This window comes from Leptonychotes weddellii, chromosome 13, assembly GCF_054177405.1.
Source record: "Leptonychotes weddellii isolate Sample4059 chromosome 13, ASM5417740v2, whole genome shotgun sequence".
Taxonomy (NCBI): Eukaryota; Metazoa; Chordata; class Mammalia; order Carnivora; family Phocidae; genus Leptonychotes; species Leptonychotes weddellii.
The window spans coordinates 57563547-57574665 of record NC_138381.1 but is presented as its reverse complement, the minus strand read 5'-3'; the positions used below and the strand labels follow the sequence as shown (position 1 = coordinate 57574665).

The window sequence follows — 11119 nt, the reverse complement described above, 5'->3', positions numbered from 1 at the left end:
CGACCAGGGAGGTGCCACAGTCCCTGCCCAGGGGGACGGCGGGTCGGTTTGTTTACAGTGGCAACAGACCAAGGCAGACGGAAGCGGTGAGGTGGCCGTGATGACAGAGGGCAGCTCCCGGGAGCTCCAGAAGCCAGGCCCAAGCAGAGTCGAAGCTGGGAGAATCTTTTTTTTTTTTTTAAGATTTTATTTATTTATTTGAGAGAGAGAGAATGAGAGAGAGCACATGAGAGAGGGGAGGGTCAGAGGGAGAAGCAGACTCCCTGCCGAGCAGGGAGCCTGATGCGGGACTCGATCCCGGGACTCCAGGATCATGACCTGAGCCAAAGGCAGTCGCTTAACCAACTGAGCCACCCAGGCGCCCAAAGCTGGGAGAATCTTGCCTTCCATTCGGCGTATCAAAGTTGGCCTTGATAAAAAAAGCAACGCTGGAACGTGAGTCGAATTTTCTGTGGCTTCCGGAAGCTCGGAGGGTTGTGATTGCCGCTGGGAACTGAAGTGCGCCCCCACCAGCCCCATGTGAGCACCTTGTTTAGGGTGCTTAGCCAGGTGCCAGTGTCCTGTGTTCCCCTGTCCCTAGACAGGATGGTTGCTTTTGTCAGACTGATGGAAGTAAGATGACATCATTTCTACAAGTTCAGTGGTAACAGATGAGTGGCTTTTGTCCCCAGACTCATTAGAGGATGTGAGCACACAGAGATGATGGTCTGGGGTCCGCCATCAGCGGCACCGTCTGCCCACGAGGACGTCCACCCTGCCCCCGGGGATGGGGTGTCCCCCCACCCTCCACTTTTCCATGGCTTCCCTTGTCCACATTTCTCTTGTGCCCTGTTTTCACCTGAAAACATTCTCTAACACCCAAAAGGCACAAACGGAACGCTCCACCTGTGTACCCATGAACTCTGAAGCAGCTACCTGCTGTGTGCAGCTTGCACTGCGCTGGGCGCCCGGAGGGAACAGGCCGGAGCTCCCGTTGGCCCAGGACCTCGTGGTGCAGTCCAGCAGCCATAAGGAAGGTCAGGGAGGGGCTGGTTCCCTTGGCCGGGGCTTGGGAGGTGATGTCTGGAGAGACCACCGTGCCCCGTGGCTCCCCCTGCAGGAGCAGAGCTGCTGGCTGGCTGGCGGCTCTTCCAGGCAAGGGCAACTTGGACCTTGCCTTCACGATGACCCGCATTAGTTTGTGAAGAGCTCTCGCTGCACAGTTTGAGAAAGGGCTGGGGGACAAGGGCAGAGGTACAGGAGCCCTGGAGTCACAGCTGGGGGGACAGGAGCCTGGGTGGGGGGGCAGCAGGGGCAGCAGTTCCCGCAGCACAATGAAAGTGTAAATAACACCTGAGGGCAGAGGCTACAGGGCCTGGCTTGGGGGGGGGGTCAGACGGGGTTCCCGCCGCCCATTCACTCCTGCCTCCTGGAGCCTCACCTCCCGCTAACTAGCTTGCCCCCACTGCTCCTGCTCACTCCTCCGCCCCAACTGCCACCAGAGGGCCAGATCCAGACCCCTCGGACCACATGGCCCGGGCCTTTTGGTGGCATTCGGCACAGGAAGCACAACGCATAATGCTCTGGAGGCTTGGCTCAGCCTCTCGCGCCTCTGAGACTTGCCAGCCTCTCGGGGGACATTGTTCCCAGGAGCCCATGCTGACCCCGCTGCCTTTTGACACCAAATCCCTCAGACCCCGAGGCTTCAGCCAGCCCCACCCCTGACCCCAGCTGGCTCAGGCTCTGATTGCTCAGTGTAAGTGACCCAAGGACTACTTCCTCCTCTTTGATGTCCAAGAGTAGCTCAGACCCTCTGGATGACCAACCCTCAGTGATAAGCCTGACGTTATCAATAGAGGTGAGCGGTGACTCGTGTAGCTTTCACTTAAAAAATTTAGCTAGCTTTGACTCTGAAAACCAGAATTCCTAGCATAATTTTCTCAAACATCTAGTGACCAAAATAGATCAAACTATTTCCCAATCTCTCCCCCTCAAGAATTCCTACTGTTCTCCCAATTGATATTCCAGCTAAGAGAACAGCCAGTGACTTTAATATCCACGTGAGTCGCTATTGCCTTTTTAAGATTTTATTTATTTGAGAGAGAGTCCACAGGCACATGAGCAGAGGGAGGGGGAGAAGGATACTCCCCACTGAGCAGGGAGCCCAACACGGGGCTCGATCCCAGGACCCTGGGATCATGACCTGACTCAGCTACCCAGGCGCCCCTGCCTCTTTTTCTCTCTCTCTTTTTTTTAAGATTTATTTATTGTAGAGAGCAGGGATAGGAGCAGGGAGACGGAGAGAGTCAAGCAGACTCCGAGCTGAGCATGGAACCTGCCAAGGGGCTCTATCTCACAACCTGAGCCAAAACCAAGAGGCTTAACCTACTGAGCCACCCAGGCGCCCTCGTGAGTCACCATGGTCTTAAGAGGTCAGAAGAATGCAAAGAAGCCAAAGAAGGGAGCAAATGTCTTCCAGCCATAGCATAAGGCTGGCACTTGGGAGAGCTGAGGGCTTACTGCACCCGGAACGAATGGGCAGTGGGGGAAGGTGAAGGTCAGTCAACTGGACAACGGCTTGCACTTTCTCTTTTGGGTCTTCTCACCATTACACATCTGCAGCTGCCTTCCCTCAGCTAGCTGTGTTCACCTCGCAGAGAACAGCCTCTTTAGGGAGAATCGGACCTATGAGACCCACCACTTGGCACCCACGCCACCTGAGTGCTGACATGGCATTTCCCGGTGTGTAACTCAAAGCACTTATTTCTTGTGATGAGCAGGTGAAAAGCTGCCCAAACCTTCTGGAGAACTGTGGACTTCCCACAATGGACATGTGCATCTTGTGCTCGACAGAACATGATCTGGGAGGCTCTGACTTTGTGCATCTGAAATCTCATTGTTTAAGGGTCTATGTTCCAGGCAATGCAGTAAAGTGGGTGAAGCGAGCCTTCTGCCTGGGGTGGCTGCAGACATCCCCACACTTAATCCCTGCACCCTACCTTTCCGGGTGGGAGGAGGGCTGTTTTCACCCCACACGGCTCAGTGCTCCCTGCTGACGTGTACAGTCCTCTCCTCAGGCCAGGTCTCTGAAGGTCTGCTTGGTCCACCTCCTTCCTCAGCCAGCAGACCCCCACCCATCCCGGAAGACCATCAGTCATCACTTCCTCTAGGAAACTTTGCCTTGCCTCCACCTCCCCTCCTCCTGGGCTGGATTTAGTGCCCTCCTTGATACTCATCACCTCCTTGGTACTCATCACCACCTTTCGGCAGATAAAAGTCAAGAGGGATTTATTTATCACTTGCTTGGTGCTGGACACTTCAAAGTGCTGAATAAATACTTCTAAATGAATCTCCAGCTAGTGTGTTTGCTCCTTTTTTTTCCTAAAGATTTTTATTTATTTATTTATTTGAGAGAGAGCACGAGAGGGGTGGGGGGCAGAGGGAGAAGCAGACTCCCCACTGAGCAGGGATCCAGACGCGGGGCTCAATCCTGGGACTCCAGGGTCATGACCTGAGCTGAAGGCAGATGCCCAACCAAGTGAGCCACCCAGGTGCCCCTAGTGTGTTTGCTCCTTGAAGACAAGTATATTGTACTCATCTTTCTAGCTCCAGCACCATGCAAGTACATAGCAGCTGCCCAATAAATACGTTTCACAAATACTATACCTATTTTTTGAGAGGGAGGGGGAGGGGCAGAGGGAGAGAGAGAATCTTAAGCAGGCTCCATGCCCAGCATGGAGTTCAGTCTCACAACTCTGAGATCATGACCTGCACCAAAATCAAGAGTCAGATGTTTAGGTGGCGCCTGGGTGGCTCAGTCGTTAAGTGTCTGCCTTCGGCTCAGGTCATGATCCCAGGGTCCTGGGATCGAGCCCTGCATTGGGCTCCCTGCTCAGCGGGAAGCCTCTTCTCCCTCTCCCACTCCCCCTGCTTACAGTTCTCTCTCTCCCTGTGTATCTCTCTCTCTGTCAAATAAATAAAATCTTTAAAAAAAAAAGTCAGATGTTTAAGCAACTGAGCCACCCAGGCGCCCCAACAAATATTATACCTATTATATACACACCCAGCCCCTAAAACCTCAGGAATCACAATATAAATGATTTAGGTTAATCTGTACATGAGTAGAAAAGGATTGGGGTGGGGGAGGGGCTCTTCAGTCTAAGGTTGACCAAAAATCACTGGGGAAAAACATGATCACGGCACTGGAAGAGACCTGTCCAATCATTCAGATCATAGACCAAGATAGAAGACCAAAAATTATAAAACTGTCAGGAGAAAACAGAGAAATAAATCTTCACAACCTTGCATTAGTCAATAGTATTTTAGGTATGACACCAAAAGTATAAATGCCAAAAGAAAACATAGGTAAATGGATTTTGTCAAAACTAAAAAATTTTGTACTGAAAAAATGACACTTTGAAAGTGAAAAGACAACCTACAGAATGGGAGAAAATATTTCCAAATCATATATTTGATGAATATATAAAGAGTTCTTACAATTCAACAATAAAAAGGTAAATAATCCAAATTAAAAATGGGTGAAGGATTTGAAGATATATTTCTCCAAAGAAGATATACAGATGGCCAGTAAGCACAAGAAAAGATACTCAGCACCAGTAGTCATCAGGGAAATGCAAATCAAAACCACAATAAGATACTACTTCACAGTCACTAGGATGGCTATAATCAAAAAGACAAAAATAGTAAGAGTTGGTGACATGTGGAGAAGCTGGAACGCTCATACATTGCTGGTGGGAATGTAAAATGGTGCAGCATTTTTTGGCAATTCCTCAAAAAGGAAACATGGCCCAGCAATTCTGCTCCTAGGTATATAACCCAAGAGAAGTGAAAACATACGTCCACACAAAAAGTATACACAAGTGTTCATAGCAGCCTATTCATAATAGCCCCAAAGCAGAAATAACCCAAAAGTCCACCAAGTGATGAATGGATAAACAAAATGCAGTTTATCCATAAAATGGAATATTATTTGGCCATAAAAAGGAATGAAGTACTGCTACCTACTACAATATGAGTTAATACTGGGGTGCCTGGGTGGCTCAGTCGTTAAGCATCTGCCTTCGGCTCAGGTCATGATCCCAGGGTCCTGGGATCGAGCCCCGCATCGGGCTCCCTGCTCAGCATGGAACGTGCTTCTCCCTCTCCCTCTGCCCCTCCACCTGCTTGTTCTCTCTCTCTCTCTCTGTCAAATAAATAAATAAAATCTTTAAAAAAAAATGAGTATTTTTTCTAACTATTTATTTAATAAACTCTATGCCCAATGTGGGGCTCAAACTCACAATCTTGAGATCAAGAGTCACATGCTCTACCTACTGAGCCAGCCATATGCCCATGAGTAAATCTTGAGAACATGATGCTAAGTAAAAGAAGCCATTTACAAAAGATCATATATTGTAAGATTCTATTTTTTTAATATTTTATTTATGTATTTGAGAGAGAGAGCAAAAGGGGTGGGGGGAGCAGCAGAGGGAGAGGGATAGAGAGAAGCAGACTTCCCGCTAAGCAGGGAGCCTGATGCGGAGCTCGATCCCGGGATCCTGGGATCATGACCTGAGCCGAAGGCAGATGCTCAACAAACTAAGCCACCCAGGCGCCTCTGTGAGATTCTGTTTCTATGAAATGCCCAGAATAGGCATACCTATGGAGATAGAACTGGTTCCTCAGGACTGGGGCAAAGAGAGGCAATGAGGAGTGACAGTTAATGGGCACAGGGTTTCTTTGGAAGAAGAAAATGTTCCAAAATTAGATTGTCAGAGTGCCTGGCTGGCTCAGTTGGAAAAGAATGCAACTCTTGATCTTGGGGTTATGAGTTTGAGCCCCACTGGGTGTGGAGATTACTTAAATAAATAAAAACTTTAAAAAATTGTTTATGGGCATCTGGGTGGCTCAGTTGGTTGAGCGTCTGATTCTTGATTTTGGCTCAGGTCATGATCTCAGGGTCCTAGGATTGAGCCCTGTGTCGGACTCCATGCACAGTGGGGAGTCTGCTTGAGGATTGTCTTTCTCGTTCTCCCTCTGCCCTCCCCCCCACTCATACACTATAAGTAAATAAATAAATAAATAAAATCTTTAAAAAATTGTTTAAAATTTGTTAGAATTAGGTTATAATGATGTTTGCACAAGTTTGTGAATATACAAAAAATTGAATATGCTTTTAAATGGATGAATTGTAGGTATGTGAATTATATCTCAATAAAACTATTTTTAAAACCATGGAACAAGTCAAATCCTAGGGTGTTTTAACTCTGAGACTGTATTCTGTAAATTTTATTGTACAGAAATTTTAGAGTGTTAATTTTTACTTCATTCAACAAATATCCAGGTACCCTAGCAAGTGCTGGGATATGATGGTGAACAATACCAGACCCCATATCTGGCCTCCAAAAGTTTAGAGTCAAAAGGATAAATGTAGGGTGCCTGGGCGGCTCAGTTGGTTGGGCGACTGCCTTCGGCTCAGGTCATGGTCCTGGAGTCCCGGGATCGAGTCCCGCATCGGGCTCCCTGCTTGGCAGGGAGTCTGCTTCTCCCTCTGACCCTCCTCCCTCTCATGCTGTCTCTCATTCTCTCTCTCTCTCAAATAAATAAATAAAATCTTTAAAAAAAAAAAAAAGGATAAATGTAAAAGTGAAACTTTGACAAACACTCCAAAAATAGATAAAATGAGGCAAATAATAGGAAGATCTGACCCAACCATGGAGGTCAGAAAGCCCTATTTTTTTCTGAAGAATGACTGAACTAAGGTTTAAAGGGAGATTATGTCTCACGTCACTCAAGAAAGGGGGATGTGTTTTAGGTAGAAGACACAGCACAAGGTGGCCCAAGAGGGAGTGTGAGGGGCAGAGAGAATGAGAGGAAGCCTGGAGCAAACCAAGAGGTAGAGAGGAGCCGGCTTACACAGAACTGTGAAGTCCATGTTGGTAATTTGGTGTTCATCTTCAGAGCACCAGGAAGCCATTTTTTAGTTTTATATGAGGGGGTTAATGCCATCAAATATTACTTTGAAGATATCTCTCTGCCTTCTGATTCTTTCCGGGGGCCTTTTGTTGGCCAGGGTGTGCACAGCGCCCGTCACAAAGAGTAGAGCATACATAACGCTGAGTACCCAAGCAGTGCCAGGGGCAGCGGCAGAAGCAGAAGGAGGTGGTCATGGTGGCGGAAGGTGAACTGCTTCTGATTTGCAGGAAGTTTTCTTTCTATCTCATGACCACAAACAGCCTTTTGAATACTTTGAAAATCTTATTATGCTTATTTTTTAAGTCTTTTCCTGGTTGCTCTGTTAGCTCTGTTTCCTTGTGTGTTCATTCTTTTTATTGCATTTCTAGTTTCATGGTGTGTTTCCTCAAATACAGGGTGATTCTCTGTATTCTGTGTTTTTAAGGATCCTTATTTGTGGATGCAACTTGCTGACAACAACTCTGGGGGGGAAGGCAGTATTCTCATGTGAGAGAAGTTGTGCTGGTAGGTTACAGATATGGGGTTTATTAGCTATCAGGGCACTTACTGACCTCTCCATCCCGAGCCCACAGTGTGTTTCATCCAGTTGTCTGTTCCTCAGCCCAATCTGAACCTGGCCAAGCTGCTCTAAGAGCAATGCCTTAACGAATCTCCCAGTAATTCTCCCTGGAGCCTCTCCTGGCACCTTTTATCCCCCTTGGGGATATACATCCTCCACTTTTGCAGAAGTTCTCTCTTGCACCTATTTTGGGTAAGGTTCCTTCTAGACTCATTACTCTATAAATGTAATGCTGTCTGCTTTCCCTCCTTGGTGAATTTCTCAGTTTCTAGTGTGCTGACGACCCTTTCCCACTTTCCAGTGCATTGATAGCTTAGTGAAGTACTGTTCATCTTTGAACAACACCGGTTTGAACTGTGTGGGTCCACTTACATGTGGATTTTTAAAAAAGATTTTATTTGAGAGAGAGAGAGAGCACAGGTGGGTGGAGGGGCAGAGGGAGAAGCAGACTCCCCGCTGAGCGGGGAGCCCAAGGCGGGGCTTGATCCTGGGATTCTGGGATCATGATATATATATATATATACAGTACAGTAAATGTATTATCTCTTCCTTATGATTTTTTTTATTTTTTTAAGATTTTATTTTTAAGTAAGCTCTACATTCAACATGGGGCTCGAACTCACAACCCTCCTATCGAGTTGCATGCTCTCCTGACTAGCCAGCCAGGCGCCACTTCCTTATGATTTTCTTACTAACATTTTTGTTATTTACTTATTTTTTAAAAATTTTTTTAAAGATTTTATTTATTTGACAGAGAGAGACACAGCAAGAGAGGGAACAAAGCAGGGGGAGTGAGAGAGGGAGAAGCAGGCTTCCCGCTGAGCAGGGAGCCCAATGTGGGGCTTGATCCCAGGACCCTGGGATCATGACCTGAGCCCAAGGCAGACACCCAACGACTGAGCCACCCAAGCACCCGTTATTTACTTTATTGTAAGAATACAGTATATCACCTGAATGAGAACATATAAACACATATTTTGTGTTATATATATCATACATAAAATTTAAAAACATAGGTTATAATATATATAACACACAAATATGTGTTTATATGTGACTATTTAAATTATCAGTAAGACTTCCTGTGGAGAGTAGGATATCAGTGGGGCACCTGGCTGGCTCAGTTGGTAGAGCATGCAACTCTTGATCTCGGGGTTGTAAGTTTGAGTCCTGAGTTTGGTGTAGAGATTACTTAAAAATAAAATCTGCAGGTGGGGGGTTCTGGGGTGGATCAGTTGGTTAATCGTCCAACTCTTGATCTCTGCTCAGGTTGTGATCTCAGGGTCATGAGATTGAGCCCCACGTCGGGCTCCGCTCTCAGTGTGGAGTTTGCTTCAGACTCTCTCTCCCTCTTCATCTGTCCCTCCCCACTGTGCTCTCTCTCTCTCTCTCAAATAAATAAATACATCTACAAAAAAAAAAAAAAAAAGAGTGGCACACTCTGCCGGAGATTGAATGGCACCAAAAGGAAACGTTCTGCTAAAAATAAGTCCCACAGGAATGATATTGGTGGCTTTTATAGACGAGGTTTCTTTGCAACATTTCACTTTACTACTTTCCAGGATAAAGCTGTTTCTTCTATGTCAATACCCTGAGAATATAGGCTCACAATGAAGAATGTGGGCAGCTGTTTGAGCAGATTTGATGATCTTTTGAGAGAGAGGGGAGAAAAAAACTCATTTACCTGCATTAGGCGCACACACACCAAGTCTTTTGTGTCATCAAGAATATAACCCAGTCTCTCTCTTTTTAAAAAGATTTTATTTATTTATTTGACAGAGGGAGCAAGAGAGCACAAGCAGGGGGAGTAGCATAGGGAGAGGGAGAAGGAGGCTCCCCGCTGAGCAGGGAGCTGGATTCGGGGCTCGATCCCAGGACCCCGAGGTCATGACCTGAGCCAAAAGCAGACGCTTAACCGACAGAGCCACCCAGGCGCCCCTATAACCCAATCTCTTAAAATGCATGCAGTGTAACAAGTTTACCCTCTTCCCATGTGGTACCTGAAGCATTTTGTCCTGTATTTTTAGCGTAAATGAATCCTTGCAATCTAAGGGACTATGACTAGGGCAACCATATAATTTATCACCCAAATGAGAACACTTTGAGAATAAAACTAGCTGCTGTTTGTAATTACCCCCAGAAAACGGGCAAAAACTGGGACGGTTTCAGACAAACCAGGATGTTCGGTCACCCTGAACAAGGCCCAGGGCCTTTCCAGCCTCTGATGAGAAGAGTCTGGCATGCATGTTACATATTCTTTCTCCAACTGCCTTTCCACCAGTGTCAGCAGGTAGATGAATGGAAATCAGACATCTATGTACAGGGCTGAGTCAGGAAACAGGAAAATGTCCCGCCAGTCAGAGGCCTGTTGCCTCTCATGGGGGAATGCTTTTATAATAGGAATTATCTACTTATTTATATAAAAGAATGTCGAATGGAAAATTTCCACTCTCCTTTCAGCTGTATCTCAGGGTTGCAACGTGGAGATAGCTTTCTTATCTTTCATTCTTTTGTATTCATGTAAAGTGTTCTCATTCATCATCTCATTGCATCCTTGAAATAAATTCTGCCAGGCAAGTGTTATTATTACATTTCCAATTTACTGAGAAAACAAGGTGCAGAGAAGTAAGTTAAAAAAAAAAAAATCTCTGGGGCCCCTGGGTGGCTCAGCCCGTTAAGCGTCTGCCTTCGGCTCAGGTCATGATCCCAGGGTCCTGGGATGGAGTCCCACATCAGGCTCCTTGCTTAGCGGGAAGCCTGCTTCTCCCTCTCCCTCTCCCTCTGCCCCTCCCCCCTGCTCGAGCACGAGAGCCCTCTCTCTCTCTCTCTCAAAAAGAAAAACAAAATGAAACAAAAAAACAAACGAACAAAGAAAAAAAGAAACCAAAAAACCCACCAAAAAACACCAGACTCTTAAATACAAAGAACAAACTGGTGGTCACCAGAGGGGAGGTGGGGGGCGGGTGAGTAAACTAGGCGAAAGGAATTAGAGGATTAAGAGTACACTTCTTGGGGCGCCTGGGTGGCTCAGTTGGTTAAGCGACTGCCTTCGGCTCAGGTCATGATCCTGGAGTCCCGGGATCGAGTCCCGCATCGGGCTCCCTGTTTGGCAGGGAGTCTGCTTCTCCCTCTGATCCTCCTCCCTCTCATGCTCTCTGTCTCTCATTCTCTCTCTCTCAAATAAATAAATAAAATCTTTAAAAAAAAAAAAAAGAGTACACTTCTCATGATGAGCACTGAGTAGTGTATAGAATTGTTGAATCACTATATTGTACACCTGAAACTAATATAACACTGTATCTCAGTTATATTGGAATTTTAAATTAAAAAAAAATTTTTTAATTAAAAAAAAGTCATAGTGCTCTGAGATTATAGGAAAAAAATAGCAGTCCAGCTTCCTACAAGTAATCCTTTCAACTCTTTAAGCTCTTTCTTCTGATATTTATCTCCATGTTTCTTTTTTATTTATTTTTTTTTTTTTAAAGATTTTTTTTATTTATTTATTTGAGAGAGAGAGAATGAGAGACAGAGAGCACGAGAGGGAAGAGGGCAGAGGGAGAAGCAGACCCCCTGCCGAGCAGGGAGCCCGATGCAGGACTCGATCCC

General features: G+C 46.3%; 1 protein-coding gene across 1 annotated transcript in view; it reads left to right on the top strand.

Moving 5' to 3' along the window:
- The first annotated feature begins 895 nt into the window (after nt 1-895).
- The window catches only part of LOC102742526 (coiled-coil domain-containing protein 74B), a 26816-nt gene continuing 16592 nt past the window's right edge, over nt 896-11119 (top strand). Inside the window, exon 1 of the mRNA XM_006744509.3 lies at nt 896-1016. Within this exon, the coding sequence (XP_006744572.2) occupies nt 896-1016 (121 nt within the window). The remainder of the gene's footprint in view (nt 1017-11119) is intronic.